The 17,716-nt window shown below is 43.1% G+C and overlaps 1 protein-coding gene across 2 annotated transcripts in view; it reads left to right on the top strand.

Moving 5' to 3' along the window:
• Nucleotides 1-17,716, top strand: part of UBE4B (ubiquitination factor E4B) — a 114,953-nt gene that overhangs the window by 94,603 nt on the left and 2,634 nt on the right. For both annotated transcript variants that reach the window (XM_089656915.1, XM_089656914.1), the window contains 6 exons: nucleotides 2,271-2,506; nucleotides 4,675-4,801; nucleotides 6,560-6,704; nucleotides 12,988-13,122; nucleotides 13,205-13,396; nucleotides 13,799-13,973. In XM_089656915.1, the coding sequence (XP_089513041.1) occupies nucleotides 2,271-2,506; nucleotides 4,675-4,801; nucleotides 6,560-6,704; nucleotides 12,988-13,122; nucleotides 13,205-13,396; nucleotides 13,799-13,973 (1,010 nt within the window). The remainder of the gene's footprint in view (nucleotides 1-2,270; nucleotides 2,507-4,674; nucleotides 4,802-6,559; nucleotides 6,705-12,987; nucleotides 13,123-13,204; nucleotides 13,397-13,798; nucleotides 13,974-17,716) is intronic.

Raw genomic sequence — 17,716 nt, 5'->3', positions numbered from 1 at the left:
GTATACGGCCCGGCAGACCTTTTAATCCGGCCCGCGGAGCTAGGCTCCTGCTAGGCTCCTTTCACAGTCCGCCCTGAAGACCGGTGTAGCATGAAAATCTGTCTCCTATGAGGATCTGTCCCCCTCGACGTATCTGCGCATGTGCCGGAGATCGCCGATCGGCTGCTAATGCCTGAAACTGGCACATGTGCAGATACGTCGAGGGGGACAGATCCTCATAGGAGACAGATTTTCATGCTACACCGGAACGGCGCGGGAACACGGCGAGAGGAACGCGCGGAGCAAATGTAAGTGAATTGACACAGGGGGGACTTGGGGACTTAATATGGGGGATGAATTAATATGGGGAATGGATTACTATAGGGGGGATGAATTACTATAGGGGGGATGAATTACTATAGGGGGGATGAATTACTATAGGGGGGATGAATTACTATATGGGGGATGAATTACTATATGGGGGATGAATTACTATATGGGGGATGAATTACTATATGGGGGATGAATTACTATATGGGGGATGAATTACTATATGGGGGGTGAATTACTATGGGGGGATGAATTACTATATGGGGGATGAATTACTGTGGGGGATGAATTACTATATGGGGGATTAATTACTATGCTTACTATGGGGGAATATTACTATACTTACTATGGATGACACATACACATCATTCATCTACTCTTGGTCCGGCCCCCGGGTCCAATATATGAACCCATTGCGGCCCTCAAGTGAAAAAGTTTGCCCACCCCTGGTCTAACCCTTCCCCTACCTTGCCAATAGCTCTGACATCTTTTCATCTTTGCACCATGTTGCTGAGGGTATTGCTCACCTTTTTCAGTCAGCATAACATGTCACAGATTCTATGTTTATCTTCAGTTCCCGGCAGTCTTTAATGCTGGGGCTGGAGAAACTACAGCATAACAGGGTATGGGTAGATGGGCTGATGCACTCTGGTGTACATTCTCAGTATCTTTTTCAAGTCTTGGATCCAGCAGTGGCGGCTCTTTTACTATGGTGAGCGGACAAATCTTGGAGTTCAAGAATACAGAGGTACTTCCGATGGTGTTGGGTATAGGAAAATGAGCTTATTAAAATTGTCTGCTTCTCTATTAAAGCAAACAAGTCATTTTATTACCAAGCTTATTGGACGGTTGTACAAGTCAAACCGAGACTTCTGAGTTTATATAATAAAAGAAAAAATTTCAAGGAGTGGAAACAGCATTTATTTTTTGACATGCTTCCCTGCTACATTTATACACTATAATACCAGTGTTTAACTGATGACTGGAAAGCTCTGGCTTAGAAAGATTTGTCATTACGCCTGAACCATCCTAGGACAGCCGGCTTCACTTCAACATCCGTGCTGAAATGCTGACCTCCGAGGAACTCTTAGGTTTACAAACAGGTGGAAATCAATTGGAGTGAGGTCTGCTATTTTAAAAAACATTTCGTGTTGATGAGTCCGCATGCTTCCACTGTTTTGATACTCTCTTTCCGATTCCAGAGTGAAATGATGTGCCCAGGTTTCATCACATGTAATGAATGCGATCCAGAAAATCCTGGCCTTCCCTGTCAAAAACGCTCCTCCAATGCAGTGCAGACTTCGACTCTTCTGTGCCTGTTAAAATCAGGAAGCTGTCTTGGTACCCAGTGTGTGCTAACTTTTTGAAAATGCAAATGTTTGTGAATGACTGTTATGCAATTTCATGACAAGTTACGCATTAATTATCCAGGATCAGGCATTCCACGCGCTGATTGTTCACAGGAATGACGGCTGTGGGCTGGGAACCACAACGGCCGGGATCATCACTGACCAACTTATGGCCATCTGCAAAGCATTTACACCACTCAGATGTCTTACTGCGGCTGAGCGTCTCATCACCATACTGTGCATGAAGTCTTCTGTAGATACCTGTGGGATTCACACCTTCGTTCACAAGAAACTTCATCACCACATGCACACATCAGCACTGTTGTCTGCCATCTTGATTAATGATCTCTGGACTGGCCCGCGACATGTGCACCACCTATCAGTAATAGGACACACTTGCCACTTAGTACAGCGTGTAGTACCGCCATGCTAGCATCTCTTTTTATATTCCTGTAAAATGAAAACTCCCGGTTCGACTTGAACGCCCCTCGTAAAATAGCTTGTGGTTTAATGTTTGTGAAATGATTGAATCTGTGTAATTCAATAATAATCCTAGAAGTGGTGCTATCAAGCTTTTTCTTTTTTAACAAAAGTTTTTCTTTCTGCTTCCAGATATGCTCCTCAGGTCCTTTTTGAATCCTGCACGCAGGATATTGCAACGTTCCTGGTGGTGCTGCTATGCAACCAGAACTATATCAGAAACCCTTACCTTGTGGCCAAATTGGTGGAGGTTATGTTCGTCACAAACCCCGCCATACAGCACCGGACGCAAAAGTTCTTTGAAATGATTGAAGGCCACCCATTGTCAATCAAACTGCTCGTGCCCTCTCTGATGAAGTTCTACACTGGTAAGGAAATATTGTGCTTTGGAGAACGCTGTGACTTCTTCCAAATCATTTCTTTGTGCTACAGTCTGTCAACTTCATAATAAACTGGCCTAAGGTGTTAAACCTTTTAGGTGGACTTCACACTTATGCCTTGTCCTACAACTATTTTTTTTTTTTTTTTACTTCGTTACTGCATGCAGTGGGTGCACCTCAATGTACATTTGTCAACCATGTGTGGTGTTGTGGTGAAAAATATGATGCGTGTTTTGTTGCACATGCGTTGGCAATGCAGTGTACGAAATATTTCATTTTATCATAGGGAGGGTAACGCATTGGATATCTGTGAAGGGGGGGGCCTTAAAGTAGACCTGTGCTTTGCTAATGTGGCTTAGTGCATTAACTAGGGATGCACCAATACTAAGTATTTTTACGAGTATTTTGCGGTGCGATTTGTGTCAATACAAGATGCAAATTGTACTGCAAAGAATATCATGCGGTTTGAGCAGGTTTCCCGCACACTCGTGTGAACTCAGTCTGACAAGCCTGGCTTCACACAGGGGCAGTGGGGGAAACCTCCCTGCACTGATCCCATGCTGACCAGAGAGTGGGCTTGCAGGGATGCATACCATGGAGACATGCTCCGGATCTCAGCTGTAGGAGAGGAGAGGAAGCCGCTGAGAACATCTACCTCCATCTGCCTCCATGGCATACATCCCCACACACCCTTCTCTCACATTCTCCACTGTGGGAAACCTCCCTGTATCGCTCCTAATGTGAACTATGACAAGCCTGGGTTCACACAGAAGCAGTGGGAAAACTGCATGCAATTTGGACAGGAATCACATACTTCTTCAAATCGCATGCTTTTCTTTGCGGTGCAATATGCATCCATACATTTTGTATGGACGCAAATCACACCGCAAAGTATTGGTACTCGGTATCAGCGAGTACTTGACCGAAAGTATAGGTACTGATACTCGCCGATCAGAAAAGGGCATCGGTGCTTCCCTAACATTTACCATAATGAGTGAATTTTCTGACTTCAACTTCATTTCATTCTTTTTTTCTTTTGAACAGAGGGAATGGGTTAGATTAGAACCTACATTGGGTTTTAATTTCTGTGTGACCCTTTCCAGTGACGAAATTACCTTTTACTTCTCTGTTTGGTTACCAGTGCTTGAAATGAGGGGACTCTTCAACAGTGGCATAGATAACCGTAAACAGTTTTGTTCTATGCTTCCCCTCCACATCCAAAATGGATGCTTTGGCTGGCATTGGACTTTTTATAGCAGATCTTCATTCTCAAATATAAGTTGCCTCCTTTCTACCTCTCCTCCTCATACAGAGCACTTTTTCTTTTTTAATGTAAAAACTTCAGGCCTGCTGTGCCTACTGGGATATGTAGGCCCCATATCTCAGGAGACATAGTCCTTCATTGTGAAAGGATTGGGTTCCAAAAAAAAAAAAATTGGATGGTGAGGCTAGAGATCTGCTTTAAGTACCCATAAAATAAATCCTTTAAATGCACCCAAAGATTACAGCCACACTGCCTGGAGCATGGGACTATTTGTTTAGCACATGTCCCATTATATTTGAGCTCTAAGTCGGAATACTTTTCCTTTCCCTTGTGATCCCACAATGTACTGTGCCAGCCAGTAGACAAGGGCTTACAGTACATCGTGTTATGTGAAGGAGAGGGAGAGCTTTGGCTTGGAGCCCAAGTCAGTGACAGTATACATGGTGTGTCCAGATTCTGGGGCTCCCAGAAGAAAACAGCAGGTATGTGCAGCCCCCCCTCATGTTTAATGTTGAAAATATTCTTTATCCATTTAGATTTAAATATTTATCTCAGTGGATAAGACATTCTTAAAATAAACTCAACACAAATGAAAAAGGCTCTGAGCCATTTCATGAATAGCCACCGGGCTGTAATGTGATTTCTATGTATGCGTGACATGACCTTGTAATAATAATACAACGGCTCTTCCATGTCTTCTGCAAGAGCGACTCCTGCCATTAGTTCCGCTGTGTTGACTAGAGCGTGGTCTGATTTTCTCTGGTCTTCTCTGGGCCTGCAGCTTATCAGTGGCTCTCAAGGAGATCTGGCTTCTGTGCACGAGTTGCCCAGTGCGGACACTTAGGATCTGCTTGATCTTCTTAATGAATGCGTTGTCTGTGTTTTTTGGCAGATGTTGAGCACACGGGTGCCACCAGTGAATTCTATGACAAGTTCACTATCCGCTACCACATCAGCACCATTTTCAAAAGCCTCTGGCAGAACCCGGCCCACCATGGCACTTTTATGGAGGAATTCAAGTGAGTAACACATAGAAAAGCATGAATAAGGCTTGAAATTAAAGTTATAAATGTATTTACAGGTTTCAGACAAGACTAGGGGATGCTACACGGTTTTTTTTTTTTGTTTGTTTTTTTTTATTCCCATCTTTACTTGTGGTCATTATTTTTAAAGTAAACCTGTCCTGGCAGAAACCTACAGGGATGCTGTTGCTGACCATGGTTCTTTTTGAGCTATGCTGAAGGTTCGGGAGGATGTAATTGCAGAAAGCAAAAATACAGTTTCTATACAAGATTGCTGGGCTTATGTGTGTCCATAATATGGGGAAAAAGTTCATAACCTGGGAAATTGATGGAGCAAAGGGCATGCTGGGAACCTGCAGCATATCTAAATCCAGGAATTTTGTGGGTCTAATGCTAAAAATAGATTTTGCATTTTAAAAGTATTGATCTTCATGTACTGCTGATTTTATAATATTCAGCCTGTTTGAAGGAGTTTGTGGCCAAAATTTACCATGGATTAGAGGTGTTGCCTCTTCACATTGAGCTGCTTTGAGCATCTGAAGCAGAATCGTCTGTAGCCTCCCTGGTGGTATTCCCGAGTGTAGCTCGGGGTAAAGTTTTAGTACCAAAAACGGTAACTCCGATCTACACTCAGGCTTACTATGCAGCGCTGCTCTGGGATCTGTTCTTCACTTACCTTGTCCTGTGCTCCCGCGATGTCCCTCCTGCAGTGTCCCCTGTAATGTCCACCGGCGGATGCCGGCATCTGTCATCTGGGTTCCATTCCCTGCGAGCGTTGGGACCTCCGGGGACGGAATGGCGGGAAATATGAAAATGACAAAAAGTGACATTCACTAAATACACTAAAATTACATAGTAAAACATTACTGTATCCAACTATTTCACATACATTTTGTCCCGAGTGCTTTGTCCTGCGCCCTGCCTGCATTTTTACTGTTCTTTCTGCCTGGAAACTGAGAAACGTCCATGGCGTCCAAAAAGTGTCCCTTTAGGTCAAAAGCGGTTTTAGACCAGCTAGAGAACAGCGATAGTAAATCAGAACCACTTGCAGAATTGAGTGATGATTCGTGGGGGAAATTCCCCATCAGACACTGAAAACGATTCTGCGACTTTGCTCAGCGATGTGCGAACTTGGCGCTCTATTTCAAATTTCAGTGTTTTTGTTTTGATTATATTATTGAATTAAATTTATTATTATTTTTTATGATTATTTATTAAATTATAATTTATGATTTCGTGTTTCAAATTGTAACATACCCGGGATGTTTACTAGACTCTTGTTTGGACAGATTTCAGTGAGCTATTCCTAAAAATTACAGGCCTACAATAAAAAAAAATACTTATTTCCATGCAAAAAATGTACCGCTTTCAGCACAGAAATATGGACATAATCAGACCGCTAGGGAGGTTAAAGGATTTTCTAGGAACCACTCGTTAACATCCAACTAGGAGTGGTCCCTGAACAGGCTGATGGGATTAACATCCCAGCTGGCTTGGAAGGAACTTGCAATTTACCAGGAAAACCTAAACAAGAAGTTCTTGACAGGGCTGCTTAGTTTGCAGCCCCTGTGACCCACACAAGGACAATCAGACTGTATTGATGACAATGAGCAGTGAGAAGGCAGTGACTCTTCTGTATTCAGCTGATCACTACTCCAGAACATACAGGATCAGGAGGTTGTATTGTTGTTATTAAGATATTATATTTTCATTAGTATTTTCTCCATCTGATTTCGGAAGACTTTGTCTTTGCAGCTCGGGGAAGCAGTTTGTGCGTTACATAAACATGCTGATAAACGACACCACGTTCCTGCTGGACGAGAGCCTGGAGTCCCTGAAACGCATCCACGAGGTGCAGGAAGAAATGAGGAACAAGGAGCACTGGGAGCAGCTTCCTCGGGTTAGAGATCTTAGTAATGAACTAGTTACACACAGAGAAATTGCCTGTTTTGTACATCAGTCTGGTATTTAGTATGTAATATCAGTTTTTCAAACAGGTGATCCTAATGATGGTGAAAGTCTACTTGGAGTTCTACAAAATTATATAACCACACAACTCCTTTTAGTGCAAAATCCTCTGAAATTCTGTGATGCTGTTCACTGTCACCCACATTTATGGTATTCTGCTTACTGCAAAGAATGGACCTCTAAATCTTAGGAGGCCAACTGGCCCTTTAAGAATTCTCAGTAAACTATTCTGTGCTTACGCTGAAGCCCATACTTAACCCCCCTGGAGGTATTCCCGAGTGCATCTCCGGGTAAAGTTTCAGCACCACAAGCGGTAACCCCGAGCTACACTCTAGAATACCTTGCAGTGCTGCTCAGGGATCTCTTGTGCACTTGTCCTGCACTCCCGCGATGTCCCCCCTGCAGTGTCACTGGCAATGTCCTCCGGCCGATGCCGGCATCTGTCTTCCAGGTTCTGTTCCCTGCGACGTCGGGACGTACGAAGGACAGAACTGGCGGGAAATTTTAAAATTTGACATTCACTAAATTCACTATTAAATACATAGTAAAACATTCCTGTATCAAACCATTTCACATACATTTTGTCCCGAGTGCTTTGTCCTGTGCCCTGCCTGCATTTTTACTGTTCTTTCTGCCTGGAAACTGAGAAACGTCCATGGCGTCCAAAAAGCGTCCCTTTAGGTCAAAAGTGGTTTTAGACCGGCTAGAGAACAGTGATAGTAAATCAGAACCACTTGCAGAATTGAGTGATAATTGAGTGATAATGACACTGAAAACGATTCTGCGACTATCTCAGTGATGTGCGAACTGGCTCTCTATTTCAAATTTCAGTGTTTTTGGTTTGATTATATTATTGAATTAAATTTATTATATTATTATTTTTTATGATTTATTAAATTATAATTTATGATTTCGTGTTTCAAATTTTAACATACCCGGAATGTTTACTAGACTCTTGTTCAGACAGATTTCAGTGAGTTATTTCTAAAAATTACAGGTCTACAATAAGAAAACGACATATTTGCATGCAAAAAAAGTACCGCTTTGAGCACAGAAATATGGACATAATCAGACTGCTAGGGAGTCTACTGTAGATGTCCATACTCAAATCCTAAGTAGAAACAAAAAGGACAAATGTAGTGTTCAATGTTTCCCATGTGAATATCAAATATTACACAGTTACACAGTCTGGTTGAAAAAAGTCCATCTAGTTCAACCCACAGAGAAAAAAAACAGGAAGAAAAACACAGAACACAATAGAAAACCTCCATATACACAATCCTATACCCACAGTTGATCCAGAGGAAGGCAAAAAACCCCAATAAAGCATGATCCAATTTGCTTCAGCGGAGGGAAAAATTCCTTCCTGATCCCACAAGAGGCAATTTGAGTCCATTTAAATTTTGTGCATTTAAGAAAGAATCCAGGCCTCTTTTAACCACTTGAGCCCCAGAGGATTTACCCCCCTTAATGACCAGGCCTTTTTTTGCTGTTTGGCGCTGCACTAATTCAAATGATAATTGCGCGGTCATGCAATGCTGTACCCAAACGAAATTTACGTCCTTTTTTTCACACAAATAGAGCTTTCTTTTGGTGGTATTTTATCACCTGTGCGCTTTTTATTTTTTGCGTTATAAACAAAAAAACCACGAAACTTTTGAAAAAAAAACAATATTTTCTACTTTCAGCTATAAAAAATATATCGTAAACTCAAAGTTAGTCATAAATTTAAGCCAAAATGTATTCTGCTCCATGTTTTTGGTAAAAAAAATCCCAATAAGTGTATATTGATTGCTTTGTGTGGAAGTTACAGCGTCTACAAACTATGGTATAGATACTGTAATTTATGCATTTTTTTGCTATACAGCGCTGCACTAATTCAAATGATAATTGCGCGGTCATGCAATGCTGCACCCAAACGAAATTTACGTCCTTTTTTTCATACAAATAGAGCTTTTTTTTGGTGGTATTTGATCACCAGCGCGCTTTTTATTTTTTGCGCTATAATCAAAAAAAATACGAAAATTTTGAAAAAAAACAATATTTTCTACTTTCAGCTATAAAAAATATATCGTAAACTCAAGATTAGTCATAAATTTAAGCCAAAATGTATTCTGCTACATGTTTTTGGTAAAAAAAATCCCGTGCGTTTGCGGGCAAACTGGCGCTATCTAGGAGGGGCGCTAACACTATCGGAAGTCGCCAGCGACACTGATACAGTGATCAGTAAAAATCGCTTCACTGATCAGTGACACTGGTGACAGGGCAGTGAAGGGGTTAACTGGGGGGGGAGATTAAGGGGTTAAATGGGATTACTGGTGTACTGGCGGGCAATCTGGCGCTATCTGGGAGGGGCGCTAATACTATCGGAAGTCGCCAGCGACACTAATACAGTGATCAGTAAAAATCTGTTCACTGTAATCAATGACACTGGTGACAGGGCAGTGAAGGGGTCAACTCGGGGGGGCGATCAAGGGGTTAGACGGGATTATTGGTGTATTAGTGGGCAATCTGGCGCTATCTGGGAGGGGCGCTAACACTATCGGAAGTCGCCAGCGACACTGATACAGTGATCGGTAAAAATTGGTTCACTGATCAGTGACACTGGTGACAGGGCAGTGAAGGGGTTAACTGGGGGGGGGGGCGATCAAGGGGTTAAACGGGATTACTGGTGTACTGGCGGGCAATCTGGCGCTATCTGGGAGGGGTGCTAACACTATCGGAAGTCGCCAGCGACACTGATACAGTGATCAGTAAAAATCGCTTCACTGATCAGTGACACTGGTGACAGGGCAGTGAAGGGGTTAACTGGGGGGGGGGGGAGATTAAGGGGTTAAATGGGATTACTGGTGTACTGGCGGGCAATCTGGCGCTATCTGGGAGGGGCGCTAATACTATCGGAAGTCGCCAGCGACACTGATACAGTGATCAGTAAAAATTGGTTCACTGATCAGTGACACTGGTGACAGGGAGCGCGCGCCCCCTACCCGCGAATGTGTTTTAAAACGTGCTTTTGCGCTCCACTGCCGCCCTGCACACGTATATACACAGTGGCAGGGTGGCAAGCAGTTAAAACAATCTACTGAGGTGGCGAGAACCAGCTCACGAGGGAGTCTTTTCCACATTTCACAGGCCCTACTGTGAAGAGGCCTTTCCATATTTGGAGGTTAAATCTTTTCCTCCAGACATAAAGGGTGCCCCCTTGTCTTCTGTGATGACCTTAAAATTAATAACGCCACACCGAGTTCACAATATGGACCACTTATGTATTTATACATGTTGATCATATCCTCCCTTAAAAGAGAATTTGTTGTTTTTTCCCTCCCCCAAATTATACTTACCTAGGTGGATGGTGCATTAGTCCAATGCTGCCTTTTTCCCCCCGAACTAGGCAAACACATGATCGCTGAGTTCTCACTGCTGCTGTGGGCAGGGAGTGGTGACTATCAGTACTGTCACCGTTGTCTGCCCCCCCCCTCCCGCACGCACTGGAGCGCTGGGCTGTGGAGGGGGAGGGAGTGGCTGGCTCCGGGTCTCAACGGCTCTCTAAGAGGCTAAGCCAGGTGCTGTTCCAGACTCTGGGGCAGATCCCGACTTTAAAGTCTGGATCTTTTCCCAGCCTGGAGTGACGTCAGCCAACAACTGGCTTCATATCGGAAATCCAATCTGCTATAGTTGGTGGGGGTAGCAGATATTCATTCAGAGGCTATCAGCTTCCTTGCAATAAAAATGGACCTTGTACTTGCAAGGGATAAGTTAGAGGCAAAAGATCAAAAGAAAGAGGGAGCACCAGTCTAGTGCATTGTCCTCGGGGGGTTTATTAATAGTGTGAAAAACTAAAAACATACTCGCAAACATATGATATCAGGCGTGTCAAGCCACCACTTGTGGCACAGTGAATGTAAAGACCCAACAGAAACCAATACCAGGAAGGCGCCATCCAGGATCCAAAAGCAGCTTACGCGTTACGAGGGAACCCCCTACACTCCTAGATTGTGAGCTCGAAAGAGCAGGGCCCTCGAACCCCTTATGTATTGTATTGTTACTGTTTTGTCTCATGTTCTGTCCCCCTTGCTATTGTACAGCGCTGAGCATACCCTTTGGCGCTATATAAATACTGTATAATAATAATACTCAACAGCATTTTCTCTTTTTTTTTTTTTTTTCTTCTTTTGAGATAATCTTTTTATTGAAAATTTTTAAATGATCATACATCGGTCTGATAACCTCCAGGAAGTTTACAATCATACAAGATCTTAATCATTACAGAAATACAAAGTATACAAAAGCCACATTTTAAAGGGTTCCCTGAGCCTTATACTGCAGTGTAATCATACTAGAATAACTGAAGGACTCCACCCACTTCAAGGTGCAGTAGACTAGTAGACTATTGTTATGGCAGAGAAACAGAGGGGTACGGACCAACAAACAATAAAAACATAATAAATGGACAGAGAGGCAAACAAAAAGAACGAAGGGGCTGGACATAGTAATCCTGAAGTTATTTGTCTTGGTATATCCACGTGCAAACTCCATAAAGCCATGACAGGGCATGTGGATAAGAATACTCTTCATCCCTAAGATCCTACTCATCCTGTAGTTCATAGAAATAATATATCCACCCAGGCCAAACCTCATGAAACATCTCCAGTGTATTATGTACTGTGGGAGCTCAGCGTTCAGCCTCCATAATCAGAACCACTTCCCTCTTCCAGTCATCAAGAATAGAGCAGGACACCTTTTTCTGAAAGCACAGGAATCCAATGGCAGCATTAAGTAAATGAGGTGTCACACTGTGCTTTAACCTTTATACATGGACTGTATGCATGTATGCGACCTCATGCGCATATGCACATATGCGGGTGGGCCTTGACACAAAGAGGCCGCATATATGCGAACCAAAATGTAAACAAAGCTGTGCTGAGAGCATGCACCTTGCAGCAAGTGGCAAGGTCCAGTCAGAGAGCCCTCTGACATGAAGCAGATGTCCAAGGCATGCCTGGCAAATTCCTGCCTGTCATTGAATTCTCTGGAGGCTCCCAGAGCCTATCATTGACATTATGGCACCAGTTCAGTATATGAACTAGAGACATACTTCGAACATTTTCTAAAGTCTCTCTACCTGCATTAGCTACTTGTCCTCTTGAGGAATTCCCCCCTGCCTGACCAGGCCATTTTTAGTGTTACAGCGCTGCTCTAATTTAATTGATGATTGTGCGGTCATGCAGTGCTGCACCCAAATGAAATATACGTCCTTTTTTTCCCCCCACAAATAGAGCTTTCTTTCGGTGGTATTTAATCGCCTGTGCGTCTTTTTGGTTTTTTTGCTCTATAACAAAAAAAAAAATACCAACAATTTTGAGAAAGTATGTTTGACTTTTTGTCATTAAACATGTCCAGTAAAAAAATTTAAAAAATCTAATTTCATCATAAATTTAGGCCAAACTGTTTTCTGATACATCTTTGCTAAAAAAAAAAAAAAAATCCCAATACGTGTAAATTAATTGGTCTATGGGTTTTTTCTAGTAATGGTGGCCATAAGCTACTTATAGTGGGACTTTGGCGGGCATTCTGACACTGGGGGAAACTGGCTTGGTGTCACTGACATCCCAAGTGACACCAATACAGTGATCAGTACGCTGACACTGTACTAATGGCACTGGGCAGGAAGGGGTTAACGTGGAGCAATCAAAGGGTTAACTTTGTGCTGTTTGTGTTTCACTGGAAGCACACTGCTTTGCATGGCTGTGCTGACAGGGGAGAGAGCTCTCTTCTTTATAAACAGTTCTGCCTCCCGTCAGAGATGCTCAGCAATCGCCAGGCGCCGGCTAGTAATTCCTGGCCGGGACCCGGTGATTGACAGCCACGGCCGCGAATGGCGGCGCGGGTAGGGCGTGTGCTCGCCCCCTACCCAGAAATGCCAAATCACGCGTGTGTAGATATACGTGATTTTTCGTACCTGTGCCGCCCTGTAGCAGTACTTCTGCTATAAGGCGGACGGGAAGCGGTTAAGAGCCACCAGCCCACTCCGATGAAGGTCAGATGGCCCTGTTCTCAAGTTGGCATGTTAGTTTAGCAAGGACTGTTTGATACTTTGTACGTAATGCACTTACAGGCCAGTTGTCCTCTTTTGTGTAGGCTCATTTCCCTAATGGCTTTTCTATTTGTTTGCAATTGGCAATATTATTTTATGAAACTTGTTTTTTCCTTTGCAGGATCAGCAGCAAGCACGCCAGTCTCAGCTGGCCCAGGATGAGCGAGTCTCTCGCTCCTATCTCGCTTTAGCTACAGAAACGGTAGACATGTTCCACATTCTCACCAAACAAGTGCAGAAGCCTTTTTTGAGACCCGTGAGTACTGAACACCCAATATTTAAGCATCTGGTTGTCTCAAAACGAAGCCCCGATTCTTATATGCTTTTCTCCTGTACAGGAGCTAGGGCCTCGGTTAGCTGCTATGCTGAACTTTAACCTTCAGCAGCTGTGTGGGCCCAAATGTCGAGACTTGAAGGTGGAGAATCCAGAGAAATACGGGTTTGAACCAAAGAAGCTCCTGGACCAGCTCACAGATATCTATTTGCATTTAGACTGCCCACGGTTTGCAAAGGCTATAGCAGATGACCAGGTCAGTTTGCTTTCCCTCCACTCATCTCACACTGAAATGTGGTCTAGTTTGGCAAAAAGAATCCCCGCTGCACCAAGTTTATCTTAGATTTGCAGACTGACAGCCCCATGCTTTATAACATTTACTGCGGTATATGCTGATAGTTGAATACCTTTTTTCTTCCCATTTCTATAGCTCAGGTGATCATTAAGTATTTTTTTTATAATCAGATGATAAACTTTTGAGATTTTAATATAGTTTACAAAGAAACCAACAGTTTTCCTCTTTCCTGAAAAAGAATCTCTAGGACTTTAAGTTTTGGATAGAGTAATGACAACCCTGACAGGTTATTGCTATCTGTGTCTAGTAGAGGACTCCTGGAATGTGTCCTCTGCTCATGAAACTTCATTTCTTTTCCTGCAGAGATCGTACAGCAAAGAGCTATTTGAAGAGGTTATTTCCAAGATGAAGAAAGCTGGAATTAAGTCCACCATTGCCATAGAGAAATTCAAGCTGCTTGCGGAGAAGGTGGAGGAGATTGTAGCACGAAATGCTCGGGCTGAAATCGATTATAGTGATGCACCAGATGAGTTCAGAGGTATAGAAAAGCATTCTGCCCTCAACTTCTGTTTAGTGGATGTCCCTCTGTAGCCACTGTAGTGTAGTGTGAAATAAAGAAACTGACAAGTAAGATATCAGGACCCAAACTCTGCTCTTGCAGACTGCAGCCTCTTGAAGTGTTGAGTGCCAAAGACACTGACATATGCTGCAGCCCTGGAATAAAGGGGATGTAATAGATGCAGACCACCAGAGAGATATCAATACCAATCAGATATCAATACCTCATCTATTACGGTGAGTGCTGCCTTGCTTCTTTACAGGTCTGACTGTAATGGCAACTTTGGGAATTCCAGGTAAAACTCCGGACATGAACGTGAGGAAAACAAGCTTTATTATACACCTTATGACCTAGCCAGACTAACGTCTGCAAAGCTAAGTACCTTGAAAAGCATCTTACAGGGTATACATATCAGCAATTACATCACAATGCATATATTTCCTCTTTCAATTTCTGTACAATTAAAAGACTTTCTAAGCAGTGCAGAATATGGCCTTGCTAGATAAATTATCTTTGACTGAAAATAAGGGTGCCAGCTGCAGACTGGAACACATTCCACAGGAAATAAGGGAGAGAGGAAGTGAGCTGTTGACCTTGCTTTTCAAACAGATGTTGTTAGAAGTTTTAAAACTTAAGGGGAACTCTACAATATTTGGGTGCTGCCACATGACAGTGTGACTTTAAAGTAGAACTACAGTGAAGGAAATAAGTATTTGATCCCCTGCTGATTTTGAATGTTTGCCCACTTGCAAAGAAATGATCAATCTAAAAATCGAATGGTAGGTGTATTGTAACACTGAGAGACATAATAGCAACAAAAAATTAAAAAGAAATGCATGTATAACAAATGATGCACTGATTTGCATGTTCATGAGGGAAATAAGTATTTGATCCCCTTCACAAAACATGACTTAGTACTTGGTGGCAAATCCCTTGTTGGCAATCACAGAGGTCAGATTTTGGTCGCCAGGTTTGCACACATCTCAGGAGGGATTTTGGCCAACTCCTCTTGGCCGATCCTCTCCAAATCATTAAGGTTTGATGGCTGACTTTCGGCAACTTGAACTTTCAGCTCCCTCCACAGATTTTCAATCGGATTAAGGTCTGGAGACTGGCTAGGCCACTCGAGGACATTAATGTGCTTCTACTTGAGCCACTCCTTTGTTGCCTTGGCCGTGTGTTTTTGGTCATTGTCATGCTGGAACACCCATCCACGACCCGTTTTCAATGCCCTAGCTGAGGGAAGAAGGTTCTCATCCAAGATTTGATGGTACATTGCCCCATCCATACTCCGTTTAATGCGGTGCAGGTGTCCTGTCTCCTTAGCAGAAAAACACCCCCAAAGCAGAATGTTTCCACCACCATATTTGACAGTTGGGATGGTGTTCTTGGGGTCATAGGCAGCATTCCTCCTCCTCCAAACACGGCGAGTTGAGTTGATGCCAAAGAGCTTGATTTTGGTCTCCTCTGACCACAACACTTCAACCAGTCCTCCTCTGCATCATTCAGATGTTCAGTGGCAGACTTCAGACGGGCCTGGACATGTGCTTTCTTGAGCAGAGGGACCTTGTGGGCACTGCAGGATTTCAATCCTTGTTGGCGTAGCGTGTTACCAATTGTTTTCTTGGTAACTGTGGTCCCAGCTGCCTGGAGATCATTGACAAGATCCTCACGTGTAGTTCTGGGATGATTCTTCACTGTTCTCATGATCATTGACACTCCAGGAGGTGAGATCTTGCATAGTGCACCAGACCTAGGGAGACTGACAGTTGTTTTGTGTTTCTTCAATTTGCGAATGATTGCACCAACTGTTGTCACCTTCTCACCAAGCTGCTTGGCCATAGTTTGGTAGCCCAGTCCAGCCTTGTGTAGGTCTACAGTCTTGTCCCTGACATCCTTGGACAGCTTTTTGGTCTGGAATCTGATTGTTTGATTGCTCCTGTGGACAGGTGTTTTTTATACAGGTAACAAAATGAGATTAGCAGAACTCTATTTAAGAGACTGCTTCTAATCTCAGCTTGTTACCTGTTGGAAAGATGCCTGGTAGCCAGAAATCCTGCCGAATGATAGGGGATCAAATACATATTTCCCTCATGAACATGCAAATCCGTGCCTAATTGTTAGACATGCATTTCTGCTGAATTTGTTGTTGCTATTATGTCTCTCAGTGTTACAATACACCGAACATTCGATTTTTAGACCAATCATTTCTCTGTGAGTGGGCAAACATTCAAAATCAGCAGGGGATCAAATACGCATTTCCTTCACTGTATAGGCAAAGCTTTTTTACATTTTGGATAGAGCAAAGGAGGGTTGTAACCCATGTCAGATTTTTTTTTTTTTTTTTAACTATCTGTGTCCCATTGCGGAAATTTTCCTTTGCTTCCTGTCCTATTGCCAAACAGGAAGTGAGAGGAAATCCCTGCAAATTAAGGGAATTCCTTGGGGACCTCCAGGTCACCAAAACTAGTGTCCGCATTGGAAGATTTTCCCCTCTTACTTTTCTGGGTACAACCCAGAATTTTGGATTTTCTTTTACTTTCAGTGATCATGATAAACAGGACAAATAGAAAGTGAATCTCCCTTACGGGGGCACAGACAGAATTAATGGCTGACAAGCATTCTAATCCCTCTGCATTCTATTCACAACTAAAAAAAAATGTTTGCAGTTATACTTTAATAGAAACCTACAAGAAGGAAGAACAGGACTGCCATTGTTGACCTATTGAAATGCTAGCTCCCTGACTCTTATGATGATCTAGTTCAGGGGTGGGCAAACTTTTTGACTTGAGGGCCGCAATGGGTTCATATATTGGACCCGGGGGCCGGACCAAGAGTAGATGAATGATGTGTATGTGTCATCCATAGTAAGTATAGTAATATTCCCCCATAGTAAGCATAGTAATTAATCCCCCATAGTAATTCATCCCCCATATAGTAATTCACCCCCCATATAGTAATTCACCCCCCATATAGTAATTCATCCCCCATAGTATTTCATCCCCCATAGTAATTCATCCCCCCTATAGTAATTCATCCCCCCTATAGTAATTCATCCCCCCTATAGTAATTCATCCCCCCTATAGTAATTCATCCCCCATATAGTAATTCATCCCCCATATAGTAATTCATCCCCCCTATAGTAATTCATCCCCCCTATAGTAATTCATCCCCCCTATAGTAATTCATCCCCCATATAGTAATTCATCCCCCATATAGTAATTCATCCCCCCTATAGTAATTCATCCCCCATATAGTAATTCATCCCCCATAGTAATTCATCCCCCATAGTAATTCATCCCCCATAGTAATTCATCCCCCATATAGTAATTCATTCCCCATATTAATTCATCCCTCATATAGTATTTCATCCCCCAAAGTACTATTCCCCCCCAAGTAGTAAGCCAAGTCCCCCCTGTGTCAATTCACTTACCTTTGCTCTGCGCGTTCCTCTCGCCGTATTCCCGTGCCGTTCCGGTCTTCAGGGCGTACTGTGAGAGGAGCCTAGCTCCCCTCACGTTCGTCACGCTGCCCCGCCTACACACATCCTGACAGCCAATGTATCACGCTTCGCGGGCCGGATTAAAAGGTCCGCCAGGCCGTAGTTTGCCCATTGCTGGTCTAGTTGCTTGCTGTGAACAAGTATGCAGATTAGGGCTCTCTAAATTGTAACAAACCATTCTTTTTCTTTTTTTAGTTACAACGTGCTTTATTTTTTTAAT

Source organism: Staurois parvus, unplaced genomic scaffold, assembly GCF_062004578.1.
Source record: "Staurois parvus isolate SC_StPar_1 unplaced genomic scaffold, SC_StPar_1.0 ptg000949l, whole genome shotgun sequence".
Classification (NCBI taxonomy): domain Eukaryota; kingdom Metazoa; phylum Chordata; class Amphibia; order Anura; family Ranidae; genus Staurois; species Staurois parvus.
The sequence above is the reverse complement of the archived record's forward strand: the minus strand, read 5'-3'. Positions and strand labels throughout refer to the sequence as shown.